The following is a 16422-nucleotide window of genomic DNA, read 5'->3' on the forward strand; positions in this document are numbered from 1 at the left end:
TGCACAGGGTGACTGTATGGTGCCACCAGGGCTGCCATGGAGACCCAGGTGCCAAAGATTTAAGATCAAAGAGATGTGAAGATGGACAAGTCAGAAGAGGTATTCACAAAGGAGGTGACAACTCAGAGGGTTTTGAGGACTGTGTAGGAGTTTGTGAGATGATGTGGCAGGTTTTAAAGTTGCAGAGAGATGGGGCATGGAAGTGACGTGGAAGTCAGAGGAGCTGGGAAGGGTCAGATCATAGAGGATCTTATGCACCTGTCAAGGAGTATAGATCTCAGGATACCCACACCTGCTGCCTCCACCTTGGACATGACTCTCTCGCACCTACAGATGAGGCTCAGGGTCCATGACTCCAGTTCAGGTGGGTCCTCCCCGCCACCCACTTCTGTTGGGTAGAGGAGGATCTCCTGGCCTTGAGAGGGCATGGGATAGCCTTGGAGGGACATCACCAGGTTACACTTCAGAGGCTCGTCTGCCCTGTAGCCTGTCCCAGGTAGGCTCCACGCTGAGGCCGGCCTCCCCTTTCCCTCCTGCTGGGCAGAAAGCCAACCTGGACACCCTCAAGTCCATCCGGAACCCGAGGGACCCAGATGTGCTGTCTCAGTGGGAAAAGCTGCGGCAGGAGCTGATGGAGGACTGCAAGTAGGGATGGGGGCCGGGTCCTGTGCAGGTGTGTGGGCTCCACTCTGATTGCTTCCGGGCTTGAACCCCGATCTCCCCCACCCCATGCTCCTCCAGAGAATGGCCCTGGCCTCCTGCCCTGCACGGTCCCCGCTGTCCCACTCCGGAGCCTGATGCTCCTACCCAACCAGGGTCTTCCCTGGGTCCAGACAAGCCCACACGTCCCACCGCCACGTCTTTCCCCAGTGCTCCCTCCCTGGCCCTGCCTCTTCTGGAGCCTCTCCCAGCTGCTGTCCCAGGGTCTGGTTGGCCCCTGTCTCGCAGCCCACTTCCCTCCCCAAAAGAGGCCCTGGGCAGAGGCCTGTCATGTTGAAGGAACTGGGGGGTGGGCCAGGCTGCAGGGAGCAGGGGGGCTCCTCCAGGCCAGCAGTGGACACCAGACCTCAGGTTGGGAGGGGCTCGCTGGCCCACAGCAGGACCAGAGACAGTAGCTTCAGGAGGTGGGAGAGAGGTCCAGCCCCCTGCTTCCCTGTCCTGCCACAGGACCCCCCTGCCCGACGTGAAGGACCATCCCAAAGCCACCAACCTGGACAAGCAGAAATGGGAGCTCCGCAGCCTGCTCCTCCAGGAACTGGCACAAAAGGCCCAGAAAGCCGAGCCCAAGGACATGGTGGCCACCGTGGAGGACTGGCTGCAAAGCCTGGACGTGGTGCTCACCGAGGTGGGTTCGGACATACGGACCTTCCTGGGGCAGGACTGGGCGCTGGCCGCGGGGGCCTGACGTCCCCTGCCCTGGCAGCCCCAGGTGAGCCTCCCAGACGTGATGATCTGGCTGATGGCCAAGGACCAGCGCGTGGCCTACGCTCGCGTGCCCGCCCACCGAGTCCTGTTCTCCCAGGCGGGGCCCCTGCACTCAGGCAGTTTCTGCGGGAAGATCCAGACCCTGGTGCTACAGGTGGGCAGCAGGTCCTCGAGGGAGGACAAGGGGTCAGGGGATCCCCGAGGGCATGGCCCACTCCCTCTCTCCCTGGCCCTTCACCTGGGAGGCGGGGAGGTACTGTGCCCAGACATGGGCCAGCACCCCGTCCATGTTCCCATAAATGTCCCCTCACTCTCATGGCCACCATGGTCTAGTTCCTTGTCATCTCCCTGGACCATGATTGAGTGACCTCCAAAATAGCCTTAGGCATCAGCCCCTCGGATGAGAGGGAAAGTGTAAAGGAGACTGCGACCCCCTGAGCCCCTCCCGGCCCTGGTGACAGCTTTCTCCTCCCCTGTGGGAGGCCGCTATTCCTCCCCGGGAGGGGACAACCCCCTGGCCTGCCCCAGCCACCTCTGGCCATATCAGCCCTCTCAACAGAGGGCCCCCCTGGGCTTTCTCTGGCCCCAGACATGCCTGCCCTTTGCCCTCTGGTTGTCCCACAAGGCCCCTCCCCAGGAAGTCCTCCTCATCCTGCAAGAACCCCCAGACTTGAACCGGCTTGGGTGACCTGGGCTCACTCCTGACTGTCCACACCTCGGTCTGCCTCTCTGTAGGGTGGGCCCGGCGGGACCTTGCCTGCCTCGGCACTTAGCACAGTGGCAAGCATGCCCCAGATAACAGATAGTGTCACCAGTATCCTCATGACCATGGCTTCAGTGGAAGCTTCCTGGGTCCCTAGGCAGCATCTCCGTCTCCCTGGCCGTGCTCCATGCTAGGCGTGAGGTCACAGGTGTGGCCATCGGCATGTGGTCTCCCAGCCCAGAAGGCAGAACACGGCCACATCTGTTTCCCTTTTGTCCTCACTGGAGATGGAACCTGGGACCCTGGTCCTGGGGGGCAGAGGGAACGGACAGGTGTGACCCGTGCTGAGTGTGTGTGTCCCCACCACATCCCTGGGCTGTGGGTGGCACCTGCCTCTGGTTCAGTACCCAGAGGGCGAAGGACCCAAGAACACGGTCCCTGGCCACCTCCGGGTGTGCATGTGGCTCGGCAACGTCACACACAGCAAGAATCTGCAGCTGCTGCATGACGGAGACATGGTGGTGTACGCAGAGACGGTGAGCAGCGGCCAGGCTGGGCGGGAACGCTGGCGGGGTGGGGTGCAGGGACCAGGCCTGGGGTGTGCTGGGGTGAGCCGAGGGGAACGCTGGGCTCCTGACAGGGCACAGGACAGGGAAGGAGTGTGGGGCTGTGGTGGGCGAGCCCTGGACATGGAGAAAAACCCTACTGACCGACTCTGAGGATGGAGAGGGGACTGAGAGAGGAGGCAGAGACCAGCAAGCTCATAACACTGCCCGCTCGGGGTCACCGTGGACAATCCCTGGTGATAAGGGGCCACTGAGCAGCCCTCTGGGACCTGCTCATGCCCTCCCTGGGGAGGCTGACTGGGAGCTTCCTTCCCCTGGCCGTGACCTGTGGGGGAAACAAGGCTCCCACTTGTATGGGGCCTCCTCTGGCTCAGCTGGGTCCTAGGTTGGTGGTTCTCAGTGGGGAAGGCCTGAGCCAAAGAGGAGGAGGAGGACATGAGGCCTCTGCCCACAGAGCCATCAGTCTGAGCCGTGCGGGAGGGGCAAGCAGCCAGCCAGAGGCTGCTCCAGCATCAGAGGCTGAGAGGTGACCTTTGATCCCCAGGGTAGGACATAGCTCAGGAGCCTTGTCTGACAGCAGAGGAAAAGTAAGATTTGAATGTCAGCCTTTCAATTTACTGAGTAAAAACATTCGAATGGTTTTGAGTTGCAGGTGTAGTTAATTGCACCGTAATATAACTGGCCCTCGGTATCTGAGGGTCCTGCATTCGCAGATTCCACCAACTGTGTGTGTGAAACATACTTAGGCTTATGATGGCTGCATCTGTTATGAACATGTACATTAATCCCCAAAATAGGCAGTAACTCACCCGGAGAGGGTCTACAGTATCCCGGAGGTTGTGCATAGGTAATAGGCAAATACCAAGCCATTTAATTTAAGGGACTGGAAAACCCATGGATCTTGGTGTTTGAGGTGGGAGGAGGCCTTGGGACCAACTTCCTGAGGATGTTGAGGGACAACAGTGTATCTGTCTAGCCAGATCTGGGTGGGGTTTGGAGAGGCCGGGATGGGGAGGAGCTTGGGGGGAAGTGCAGGGAACGTGGAGGAAAGGGCCTGGAGGGAGCACAGCGGGGTGAGTGTGCTGGGTCACCCTAGGTTTGCAGTGACCAGGGGGTGGGCAGGTCCCATCCAAGGCGCCCACTGAAACACAGGCATCACCCTACTCCACGGGTTGGTCAACCTGGAGTGCTGGCTCCCGAGCCTCAGTCTCCTCACCGTGTGATGGGGAGGAGGCTTCCTTCTTGCCTGGCCACCACATTTCTAGGGTGTGGGGGCCCGAGGGGGGGCTTGACACCCCCAGGACTGAGTGCTGGCGTTGGCAAGAAGGTCCTGACTGGGTTTCCGCTCCCCCAGTACGAGAATGAGGCCAAGTACAAAGACCAGTGGGGGCAACAGGGGCTGAAGCGCTGCCCCAACTTCTCCGATGTCATGGGGCGCAAGGCCCTACCCAAGACGGATTTCAGGGAGCCCCCAGGATGGCATTGGCAGGACGACTGGATAGTGGAACCTCAGAAGAGGTAAGGAAGAGGGGCAGGCCCAGGCCAGAGCACAGACCCTTCCTGTCAGTGGCATCCCAGAGAGGTGAGCACAGCGCTGTGAGCTGGTCCCTATGGGCAGGTGACCTTTACCTACTACTCAGCCCTTCCTTGCCCAGTGGTTGGGGAGGCACCAAGGGCAGCCATTGGCCCGAAGAGAATGACACCAGGACCTGTCAGTTCAGAGAGCCGTGAGACCTGGGTCTTGCTGTCCCCAGACTCCTCCTGGACATAGACATCAACAAGAGCCAGGTGCTGGAGGAGGTGTACGAGAACGAGGAGCGTGACGCCAGAGGCGCCTGGGTGCCCGCCGCCATCCCCAACACCGACGTGGTGAGAGGGGATGCCACCTTGGGGTGTGGGGGCCGATGGCAGCTGGGATGTCCCAGCTGAAAGAGCCATGTCTGTCCCCTGCTCCCTACACCCTGTGGGACCCCGAGTGAGCCCTTCAGCCCCTTCTACTGGCGCTGGTGGGGGCTGTTGTACCCCAAGATGGCGGGCCAGCGACTCAGAAGCAACACAGGCAGGGAACAGTTCATCTCGAGGCCTCTGAGGAGCGGTGCTTCCCTGCCGGGGAGGACCTGAGGCTGTTGGGACCGGGCACTGGTCCAGAGCGCCGGTTCTGCCATGAGGGGAGTGTGCTATGGTGGGACTCCAAGCCCTGGAGGTGTGGGACTGAGGGACTGGACAGGGATCGGAGCTGAAGTAGCCCCAGGTGGCTGCTGGCCACTGCAGGGCACAGTGCAGGCCTAACTCACATGCTGGTCTCAGCACGGAGAGAGCAGCCTGTGGTCCTGTGAGGTAAGTCACTACTGCACATCAAGTGGCAGCTCAAGTGGCAGCAGATGTGGTGAGCGCCACTCGTCCAGGGGTGAATGTGAAGTCTGTGTGAGGAGTGAGCGCAGGCGAGGTCCTTCTAGCTCATGTGCCCTTCCCTCACCCGATGTCCCTTCAGAATGGTCACCCCGTGGAGGCCCGGGAGAATGTGAGGTGCCCTGAAGGTTGGCACTTTACAAAGGACTGGATCCCGGAGCTCAACCGTGCAGTTGACAGCGAGGGTCAGTTCTCTGGTCAGGGCTGAGGGCAGAAGAGTCTGGGGACCCCGAATCACCACAGCCATCCAGGGCAGCCTCTGAGTGGCCAAACTCTTGGGTGGGCTGGGCCTGAACTCCTGGGGTCCCCCAACCTCTAGGGTCCCTCAACCCTAGTGTTCAGATGCTGCCAGTTGTGAGTGTCTCCTAAGGGTGGCCCAGAACAAGGTGTGGCCTGAATGTGAAGCCTGAATTCACCCGCTGCGGGAGGTCTCTGGCTGGGGCTCCAGGTGCAAGTTCTGTTGCTTCCAGCTGTGCAGCCTTCTGGAAGACTCCTTTCTCATTTGTCGATGGGCAGCTGTGCCCAAGCGTCCTGGTGACACAGTGTGATCACACTCCCTGGACGTGAGGGACACCCCACCTCTTTAGCCTGCCCAAGCCTCCTAGCCTGCAGGCCCCCCGGGACATGGAGGTCACGGTGCTGTCCTGCAGGCTGGGAGTACGGAGTGGGGATACCGCCCTCGGGCCTGCCCCAGGTCTGGAGCTCCGTGGAGAAGACCTACCACTCACACCGGCGGCGACACTGGCTGCGTGTGCGCTTCCGGGACCATGGGGAACTGGACCTTGAGGAAGAGACCCTCTCCTTCCTGCAACTGGTGAGAGACCACTGGGCAGGACCCTGGTGGGACTGCAGGCAGGGGCCACCTTGGGCAGTGGTGGGAGCAAGCACAACCTGTCTCTCCCCCTGGAAACAGGACCAGGCCAAGGAGAAAGAGGGCTGGGAGTATGGTACCTTTGGCTCCAAGTTCCACCTGAACCCACACCCCCAGAGCCGCTTCCGCCGCCGCTGCTGGCACCGCAGGCTGGCCCCCGACGACGACGACAAAGACATTGCCCCCATATTCCTCCTGGAGGGATCGCTGGTAAAGCCTCAGGGACAGGGTGACGCCTGCCTGCTCCCGGAGGAGCAGGGTCCCACCTGGCCCAGGCTTGGGAGGGTGGCACCTGTCAGGGGAGAAGACAGGGAAGCACTTAGAGCCTCAGGGGTGGCCATCCTGGGCACAGATACTGGACCTGCAAGATCGCCCAAAGAAGGAAGAGGAAAACAAGGGGTGGCCATGGGCACAGCTGAAGGAGACCTGGAAGCCCAAGCCAGGGGACACGCGGCAACCCGACCTGCCCTTCATCTACTGTGTCCCCAACAGTGAGCATGGGACCAGGAGTCTGCTTGAGTGGCCCAGAGGCCAGCGCCTGGGGGCAGGGGTGGGGAAGGCAGAGTGCAACCGTGGGCACCCCAGACAGTGACAGAGCGCTCTTCTTTACCCAGAACCCCACTATTACCAACTCTTCTGCTACATCTACCAGGTCCGGAATTCAGTGCCCAACCAGATCCTGACATTCCAGGGTAGGAAAGTCCCTCTCATTCAGCCTTTGTCCCTAGCCTGGGAGGGGGTGGCAACGTGGCCACCCAACAGCATAAAGAACGCGACCAAGAAGAACATGACAAAAATGCAGACTCCTCTCCCAAGAACCTCTTTGCCCTGGTTTTGGGGAAAAGAGCCAAAGACGAGACTCCAAGGGGGGCTGTGGTGGAGCTGTGACCCCAGTGCTGTGGGACTGGCAGGCGGGTTGAGGGGGCTTCACCCCCGTGGTGACCGCTTGGCTGGGCCTGGGAAAAAGAGGGGTTTGCCTGGCAGAGGGCCACCAGATGTGAAGGGGAGAGAGGAACTTGGGAACCTCAGGTCACTTGTGGTTGGACAGAAGAGGCGGGGTGGGGAGGTGGCCCGCCATGGGAAGAGCCGTCCTCAGTCCAGCGAGGGAGACTCCTGAGGGGCAGCCGGGTGCTCCCGTCTAGCCTATCAGTGGCACTGCCCACCAGCCTCAGGGCAGCAGATAGCAGGGCTCCAGGGAGGACCGTGGGCCTCACTGCCCACGACCCAGGGCCACTCACAGCTGCTGTGCAGGGCGGGTGTGTGGCGCCCCCCCCAGCACCGCTCCAGAGGGACCTCTGCCCTCATCTCTGGGTAGCCCCGGGTTCCCCATGGTGGGCGTGAAGTACCCGTGGGGGACCCTCATCTCTCTGGCCTCTGGGTGTTGGCCTCGTCACTCTGCCGCGTACACTAAGGCACTCTTCTGGGCAGCTGGCAATGGCAGTGGCCACCTGGCTGGTCCAGCAGAGGAGAGACTGACAACTCCCGCCCTGCCTCACCCCTCAGGGGCCTTCATCCGGGTGGTCTTCCTGCACCACAGCCAGTGCACCCAGGCCCTGGTGAGCTCCGCAGTCCCGACCTGGGCCCAGACCCTCATCTTCCAGCACCTCCTACTGTACGAGGACCCCCAGGACACCAAAGCGGGCCCCCCACTTGTGGTGATGGAACTGTGGCAACGCGACTCCTTGGTACGGGCCAGGGCCAGGGCCAGGCGGAGGAGAGGACCGAGAGGCTGGTGGAGGGGGTTATTTTAGAGGAAAGGTTTCAGGAAGCTCCAGGGAGGCTGGGTGTGGTGAGCACCGCGTGGCACATTAGTGGTTCTCCATCCTCACCGGAAGCCCAGTTCAGAAGCTGGGTCTGGCCTCCACACTTAGTGGACTTTCCCTCCCCTCCAGGGAAAGGAAGTCTTGTGGGGACGAAGCATGTGGCCCCCCGTGGTCTCCCTGGACCTTCAAAACTGGATCCTGCCACCCCTGAGGTGGCACCCCCTGGTAAAAGAGTTGGGGGGAGAAGAGGGCCAGATCTTGGCATCCTGTGAGATGATCCTGGAAACCGAGGTACTGGGAAACAAAGGCTGGCTGTCCCGCCCCAGTCCCCCCCAGTCACAAATTTCCACAGCCAGTGGAGCCCACCTCTACCCCTCACCAAAGGCTGGGACCTGGGAAACAGAACTGGTCAGGTGACGTCAGCCTGTCCCCCAGTTCTGACTCAGTAGGGTTTGGGCTTCTCAGTTGAGTTGCCCAGGCCAGGTGTAGGGACAGCAGGACCAGCCTCACCTCTCTGTCCTCCGGCATCTGCTCTCCAGAACCTGAAAGAGAAGCATCAACCAATCTTAAATGTTCCCTGGAAGAATGGGATCTACTCACTGCCCAAGAGCATCCAGCCCACACTAAGGAAGATGGCCATTGAGGTGTGTGTGGAAGGGATAGGGAGGGGACGAGCACCACTCTGAGCAGGTGCAGCACCCTGGAGCTCTCTGCTCGACCCTCCTGACCACCCATTTCAAAACTTGGACCCCAGATGACACTCCCTAGGAGATGGAGGGAGACAGAAATGAGCAAAAGCTGGGATACAACATGAGATGGTTTTACTGCAGGTCTCTGGTGGGTGGTAGACCAGGGCAGTAACGTTCCCATCTGAGCCTCCAGAAGAGGAAATCAAGATTCTGAGGGAACACAGTCCATGCACAGTGATAGGAACTAAGTGACAGAGCCACAGTTTAAGCCCAGCCCTACCCATCTCCAAATGCCAGGATGTCTCTTTGCAGTAGCATGACGGTCCCCACATTGTAACTTGTTTGCCCTGCCATAAATTTGGCAAAGAGCAAAGGGTGGCCAGTTTCCCCAGGGACTGGAGGCTTCTCCAAGATCAGGCAACCTGTTTGGCCCCTGCCCTGGACCCAAGGAGGCTCTGACCAAGAAGGGTATGAAGATTTCTTGGGTGCCCAGTCAGCTGAGCGAGAATCACAGGGTGCCATGGAGTCCTCTGGGACACAGGTCAGCGGTGAGCTAGGTGGCATAAGGGGATCCTGAGACATTGGGCACCTGTTTCTGTGAGCCCTAGAGGTAGTGGGCCTTGAGAACTGACTAGAAATGTGGGGGGGCAGTGGAAGACAGTCAGTGGCTGGGGGCAACCACCTTGTGGATAGGAGGACAGTGACCAGGCCTTGAGAACAAGCCCAGTCCCTCACAGGACAGGGAGACTTTGGGAGCCTGCAGACTGGCTTCTCCACACAGCCCCATTCCCTAGCCCTGCACTCACCCTGCCACCCTGTCCTTCCCAGGGCAGCCCCTCCCTCTGACCAAGACCCCCTTACAGAGGCACTTTGCACCCTGCCCTGCTCTCCTTGCTTCTAGCAGATTCTGGCCTGGGGCCTTCGGAACATGATGAAGGTGCACTACCCCCAGCTGGTGGTGGAGTTTGGGGAGCAGTCCCTGAGCACAAAGCCCATCAGTGACTACCAGAAGAACCCCAACTTCCCCGAGTCCGTCCTCTTCTTCACAGTGGTAAGAGGCCCGGGGGCGGGCGGGGACCTCCCTCCTCTTGGGGGTGGCCTCACCCTCCCACCCCTCCTGGTTCACAGCTGATGCCCACAGAGGCTGTCTACGCGCTGCCCCTCGTGATAAAGGTGGTGGACACACAGGACTTTGGCCAGAAGAAGGTGGTGGGCCGAGCCAATGTCGACATCCTCCAGCCCTATTTCTGTGACCCTTGGGTTCAGAGCTACATACCCAGACAGGTTCCAAGTATGCCCCCTTCCAGGAGCCCCTCTGGGAGTGGGGAAGGAGCCTGCTCCTGGGGTCTGGTGTCCCTCCCCAGCCTTTCCTCTCCTGAGGTCCGTCACCACCCTCTCTCCACACAGCGCTCTCTGAGAAGAAGCAACAACGCGGCGACGTAAGTGGAGGCCTGAGGCTCCCTTCTCCCCTGCCCTTTAGGGGACTAACCCTGACCCTGGGGAGGCAGCTGAGTAAATCGTCCTGGCATCTGTGCCCCCATGTGGGCAGGCCTAGTGAAATGCTAAGGCAGTGGTCCTCAGCCTGGACAGCACGAGAATCACCTGAGGTTTAGACACCCAAGACCCTGGCACCTGAGGAGCTCCAGTTGTTGGGATTTGGTTCCAAGCCCCTTCCCCACACATAATTCCAATGTGTGCAGCCCTGTCACACTCAGATGCACAGGAGTCCGGGACAGCCCATCACTAGCAGATCCCGATGCCACATTGTGGGGTGGGGTGAGCCCAGTCAGTTGCACTGGGTGATGACGCCTCAGAACCAGGCCTCCCTCTGAATGGCCCCAATCGTACGTCTCAACTCTGTCGGGTGCTGGGGGAGGTGGGGAGCCAGGGAGCTGAGTCCCAGCCTCGACCCCTCGGCTCTCCAAAGTCAGAGCCAATGAGCATGCTCTGAGTGCTGGCCTCCCCTTGCTCACCCTCTTGCTTTTCAGTTCCTGTGGTTCTTCTGCGAAAAGTTTTGGTTCAAGTCCAGCAAAGCTGAGGTGAAGTAGGCCCAGCTGCAGGGAGTAAGAATCGTCCCCAGTCACTCTAGGAGCTGGGGGGCTCCCCTGCTGAGGCCACACAACCCTCTCCCCGCCAGGACGAGTATGAGCATGAGGTGGACTGGTGGAGCAAGTTCTTCTGGGCCACCGGTGACTATGAAAAGACCCCGAAGTACAAATACAAAGACTACCACACCATAAAGGTTTGGAGAATCCTAGAAAGAGGTGCAATAAAATCTCCCCCAGGGAAGGGCAGCAGACCTAGCTTGTTTCCCAGGGGACCCACCAGTGGGGAAGTTTCTGCATTGTCCCCCACTCCTGGGGGCACCTCCACCTGCCACCCTGGGTCATCTGAGCAGATCCTTTGGGAAAGTCCTGGGAGCCGGTGGTCTTTCCATCTCCTGATGCCAGGAATGGTCCCCAACTATGCAGGTGTTTGATTGTGAGCTGGAGGCCGTGCCAGATTTCCAAGGCCTGCAGGACTTCTGCCAGACCTTCCAGCTCTACCAGGAGAAGCCCAAAGCAGACAGCCCTGTGGTAGGAGAGTTCAAGGTGGGCATCTTCCTTTCCCAACTTGTCTTTCCTGTTTTCTTGTGTTCTTTCTGTCCCTAGAAGAATAAGGAAAGCCCTGGCTCTGTGTGCTTATTGAGAGGACGAGGCAGGTGGGCCCTGGGAGTGGAAGATCAGAAGATTAGCCTCCACAGAGACTCAGAGAGGCCTGACCTAAAAGGGGAGAGCAGGGGTCTTCTTATACTCAGCTCTGGCCTATGTTGCTCTCCCAAGGCCACAGAGCCTCAGAGAACAATTCAAAGCTGAAGGGACAGAGGGTGTGGAATTAATGTTGACATCACCAGGAGCTGGGAATGCACCTAAGGATTGTGGTTCCTTTGCCCAGCACTCCCCAAACACAGTGGCCCCCGCTGAAGACCTTAGCTACCCCTGCCTCTGTGTTCCCACAGCCTCCGTCCCTGCCACCCCCAGCTCAGCCCTCTCTCTGCTAAACTTGGACTGAAATCACTCCTTGGGGGACTGGGCCAGCACTGCCAGGCTAGGCCCCCAATACCTTCCCTTCCCTCAGGGCCTTTTCCGCATCTACCCCTTTCCTGAGAACCCAGAAGCCCCAGAGCCTCCCCGTCAGTTCCCAGTTTTGCCTGAGAGAGACGACTTCCCGCAGCAGTGTTTGGTGCGGGTGTACGTGGTGCGCGCCATAAACCTACAGCCCCAGGACTTCAATGGACTGGTAAGGCCCCCACCCAGCACAGCCCTCCTGTTACTGCCAAACCAGCTCCAAAACCAGACAAGAGTCAGTTTTCTAAGTCAATGACTGTGGTTCCGTGGGGCTGCCAGGCCCTAGCCCCTAGAGCTCTGGAGCTCCTTGGACTGCTGATACTGTCTGCCAGCTTCCTACTGGGGGCTCATTGCTGCCCCACACCCACTTTCTCTAACCAACCTGAACTGACTCCCCATTTGCTATCCTTCCCCTGCTTATATCTGACCCCCAGTGTGACCCTTATGTGATCCTGAAACTGGGGAAGACAAAGCTTGGCAACCGGGACTTGTATCAGCCCAACACTGTGGATCCCATCTTTGGCACGTGAGCTGCCCCATCCACCAGCCCCCCTCTCCACCCGCTCTGTGCCATGCTGGGCTCGATGCCAGCAGACACTCTTGCCTTCCTTCCCAGCCACCAAGTTCCCTCTGAGGGCCTTACATGCTTTAGGTGCTTAACAGGTAGAGAAGGTAGATGCGGGCCAGGCAGCTTTGCCCTCTCTCACACTCTGCCTGGGAAGGGAGCTCAGGCCTCACAGAATTTATTTCCAGCTATGTCCAGGGTATGGCTATTAGCAGACTATCCCCGGCTCTGCTCTCCGTCATGGTGAACCATGAATGAGTAAAGGGATGGAGAAGGGGCCCTTGGGGTATATTGAGTGCACGGACCACAGCCTCTGCAGTCTCTGATGTCCCCGCCTCCAGGGTGTTTGAGCTGACCTGTAACATCCCTCTGGAGAAGGACCTGCACATTCAGCTGTTTGACTTTGACATGTTCTCAGCTGATGATGAGATCGGAACCACGATCATCGACTTAGAAAACCGACTCCTGTCTGGTTTTGGAGCTTGTTGTGGGCTTGCCAAATCCTACTTTGTGTGAGAATGGGCCTGTCCAGGGGATGGGGACAGGGGACTGAGACCACAGCTCCCTAGAGAGGGGCTGGGAACCAGGGCTAGACCTGCCCTGTCTCCATCCATATTTCTATCCCTGGGCTTCCCGCAGCTCAAAGCAGCAGGCTGGGGAAGAGGGAGGTACCAGGACCACCTCCCCACTCATTGCTCACATAACCACTTAGGTCAGGGCCCTTTATTTGGCGAGACCAGATCCGCCCAAGCTACCTCCTAGAGCGCTACACCAAGGGGAAAGGGCAGCCTCCGCCTGTGTTCAACCCAGAGGAAGACTCTGTTTTATACAATGGGGAAGAAATCAACCTGAAAACCTTTGGTGAGAAGCTCAGCACACCACCAGAAGGCACAGACACAGGCCCCTCAAAGCAGACAGGCTCCAGAATTCAAGGCTGAAGATGGAGGGGAGACAGGGGAGGACAAGGAGCCATCACGGAGGGCAGCCCACCCTCTCCACATGCAATCCTGGCCCCCACCAGGTGGTATGAGGGTGCCTAGGAGATAGGAGGATGAATGACCCCATGATCCCCTCCCTCCACTCCAGAGCCCGAACCCCTTACTGTCCCTGGTTTGGGACCCAACAAGGAACGCCTTGCACTGCACATCCTGAATACCCTGGGCCTGGTGCCTGAGCACGTGGAGACCCGCACGCTGTACAGTAAGAGCCAGCCAAGCATCGACCAGGTGTGAGCCTGGAGGGGCCACTCCCACTTCCTGAGGGCGAGTTGGACCAGGAGATAGGGGGGCCCACCCACCTAGGACAGAGCCCACCGAGGAGAAGAACATGACATTTGGATATGTACATGCACAGGAGACAAGCATGTTTTGCACATCATAGTGGAGAAGTTTGAGTGATGACACTTAGAGAATTTCAATTCTCTATCTACAAGAAACGGAGGCCACACAGCAGTGAAAAGTGCTAGGGAGCCCTACCAGCCAGCGTCCCCGTGGCCTAGTCTCTCAGGGGGGCGGGGAGGAGACACCTCACATCAGACAGTGTAGACATTACAACCCTGATTCTGATTAATTGTAGGCTGCTTACTCCATGGCAAGGAACCCCAAACAGAGGGACACAGATCCCCAAGGGCATCTTAATTATCCTTACCTTCCAGCAACCAAAATGGCTCAGCTAATTCTCCAAATCTCTCAAACTGAGGCTACATTCTACATAAAGTCCTTGCTGATCGTTTTTATAACCATTCTCATTAAACCTGTTTTGTCAACTGGGTCATCTTCCAAAGAACAAAATCAGGTCAGGTGGTTTGGAGGACAGATCATAATTACTCCTTTTCCAAGGCTGGCTTGCTGCCCTTTGACTTCTCTCCTTCTTACCATTTTCCTGAAACCTCTGGGCTTTGTGGGCATTTGTGGGCTCTGGGCATTAATGTCTTAGGCTGTGGTCTTGAAACAAAATGACTGGATCGAGCACCCAGTTTACTCTTACTGTGCTGCTTAAAAAAGTGAAGGCTCAACTCCTTTATGGAGCCTGTCCTCAGGTCACCCAGCACGCTCTGTTGAGTGGTTTTAAACCTCAGGATCTGTCCTAAGTGGAATCCTGGGCCACGTCATCAGTCTGAGAGACACCATACCCCACCACACTGCAGACTTCCCCAGCCAAAACAAAGGAAAAAAATAAAAACTGGAGGATGGCCACCTGCCTGCCACCCCATAGGAACTTCTATGCCCCAACCCCCTGTGGTGGGAACAGTGCCTCATCAGACCTGAGAACAGAGGCCAGCAGTCCCAAACCAGAGAATCCACCCTGGCTCTAGGGAAAGTTGCAAATATGGGTGGACATCTTCCCCAAGAAGCTGGGGGCTCCTGGGCCTCAAGTCGACATCAGTCCCAGGAAGCCTAAACGGTGAGTGACAGCCCCATCCCTACTGCACTGCGGTTTAGCTCCGAGGGTCCCGAGGGTGCAGGACACCACTGTCCTCCAACGCTGAGTGGGAGGAGCTCTTCTCTGTTGGGAACAGAGGAAGCTCTACAGGAGCTTTCTACCTCAGTTCCTCCAATTCAGCCAGAACATGGAGGGCGGTCTCCAGGCCTTTCCTTCCTCCAGGGCTGGGGCTGGGGAGCTATTTCTCAGCAAAGCTTCAGAGCACGGTGGCTGCAGGTATGAGCTGCGCTGCATTATCTGGAAAACTGCCCAAGTGGACCTGGTGCATGAGACCTTCAGTAGAGAAAGGATGAGTGACATCTACGTCAAAGGGTGAGGGGAAGCAAGAGGCTTCCAGCAGAGCCCCACAGTCTCCAGTACTGAACCTGCCTGGGCTTCCTAATCTTGAGGGGGACTCTTCTCCACTACCTCACCTGGAGGGAATGGGGAACCATACATATGAACCCAAAGTGAAAGGGCTCTGACCCCAGGTGGCTATTCGGGCTAGAGAAGGACATGCAGAAGACAGACATCCATTACCACTCCTTGACTGGGGAGGGCAACTTCAACTGGAGGTTCATCTTTCCCATGGACTACCTGGCAGCTGAGGGTGTGTGCATCCAGAGCCAGAAGGTAACAGGCCTGGGAGTGGGAGAAGGGGGGGCAGCCCCAGGGTCCAGGAGCTCCTCATCCCCTCCCCAGAGACTAAGTTATGACAGGGGTACATCCTCAGATGGAGGCTCTTCCTTGATAGTCCATCATTGCAGGGTGTGGGCTAGTAAGGTTTCTCAGGGAAATGCCAAGGAGGCAGGCTGGGGGACATACTCTTCTGCCATTTTCTAGGATTACATATGGAGCCTGGACCCCACATTGATGAAGTACCCAGCCCGGCTAATCATTCAGGTCTGGGACAATGACATCTTCTCTGCTGATGACTTCCTAGGTGAGGTCCTGGCATAGGGTATGTGACCACAGGTCAGGGAGCTCCTCCTGGCTGATGGCATTTCTCTGGTCTCAGGGGTCCTGGAGCTGGATTTGTCTGACATGCCCTTCCCAGCTCAGCATGCCCACTATTGTACACTCAAGATGATGGACAACACCAGCCCCCAATACAAGCACTTCTCCCTCTTTAAGAAGAAGGTTGTAACAGGATGGTGGCCTTGCCAGGTCTACAATGAGGACAAGTGGCGCATGTCGGTAGGAGTGGGGGAAGGTGTCAATTAAATAGGAGTGCTCTGCCCCGTGACTTGGCTCTAACAGACTCTGGGGGACCTTAGCTAAATCCCTTTTCCTCTCTGGATGCTGGGATGTGGTCCTAAAGCTACTTGCTCCAGATGACTTGAGCCTCCTGCCCTGTGGTGTTCCAGGGCAAGGTGAAGATGACTCTGGAGATCCTGACAGAGAAGGAAGCCCTCATCAGGCCAGCCGGCCGAGGCCAGTCGGAGCCCAACCAGTACCCCACACTCCACCCTCCCCCGTAAGGGCCCCGGGGCACAGGCACCTGGTCTGTTTTCTTGGTTCTAGGAGGTAGTGAACAGGAGCCTCCACCTGGGGAAGGGTGGCTTCTTCCTTACCACAGCTCAGTTAAAATCAGGAGAATGGATTTGGGTGTGGGGGACACCCCCTCTTGGTTCTGCATCCTTGCCCTCTGTTCTTGGGCTTCTCCCTATCCTGGACAGACGTGCTGGTGGTCCTTTAATGTGGATGAGATCACCTATTAAAAACTTCTGCCTCGCTTGCTGGAAACGCTACCGATTCAGAATTGTAGGCCTCCTGTTCCTATCAATAGCAGTATTCATGCTGTTCAAATTCATCTACGCAGCTCCGGTGAGTGGCTACCACAGGGACCAGGGACAAAGGCACTAGTTGCTCTTGGGAAGACTGCAGAAGATGCCCTTGGGTT

At 58.2% G+C, this 16422-nt stretch overlaps 1 protein-coding gene across 1 annotated transcript in view; it reads left to right on the plus strand.

The window, feature by feature from the left end:
- Fer1l5 (fer-1 like family member 5) overlaps positions 1-16422 on the plus strand; it is a 53266-nt gene that overhangs the window by 36591 nt on the left and 253 nt on the right. Inside the window, 32 exon segments of the mRNA XM_013364867.4 lie at positions 545-645; positions 1168-1345; positions 1424-1579; positions 2533-2664; positions 4049-4212; positions 4449-4563; positions 5186-5288; positions 5754-5917; positions 6017-6184; positions 6327-6465; positions 6589-6666; positions 7478-7659; positions 7867-8028; positions 8277-8381; positions 9331-9477; positions 9555-9717; positions 9834-9865; positions 10415-10465; positions 10564-10668; positions 10898-11017; positions 11544-11705; positions 11968-12059; positions 12440-12610; positions 12811-12959; positions 13185-13324; positions 14413-14501; positions 14757-14852; positions 15011-15152; positions 15363-15462; positions 15538-15716; positions 15887-15996; positions 16199-16346. Coding sequence (XP_013220321.2) covers positions 545-645; positions 1168-1345; positions 1424-1579; positions 2533-2664; positions 4049-4212; positions 4449-4563; positions 5186-5288; positions 5754-5917; positions 6017-6184; positions 6327-6465; positions 6589-6666; positions 7478-7659; positions 7867-8028; positions 8277-8381; positions 9331-9477; positions 9555-9717; positions 9834-9865; positions 10415-10465; positions 10564-10668; positions 10898-11017; positions 11544-11705; positions 11968-12059; positions 12440-12610; positions 12811-12959; positions 13185-13324; positions 14413-14501; positions 14757-14852; positions 15011-15152; positions 15363-15462; positions 15538-15716; positions 15887-15996; positions 16199-16346 — 4143 coding nt within the window.

The sequence above is a fragment of the Ictidomys tridecemlineatus genome, chromosome 12 (assembly GCF_052094955.1).
Source record: "Ictidomys tridecemlineatus isolate mIctTri1 chromosome 12, mIctTri1.hap1, whole genome shotgun sequence".
Lineage (NCBI taxonomy): Eukaryota > Metazoa > Chordata > Mammalia > Rodentia > Sciuridae > Ictidomys > Ictidomys tridecemlineatus.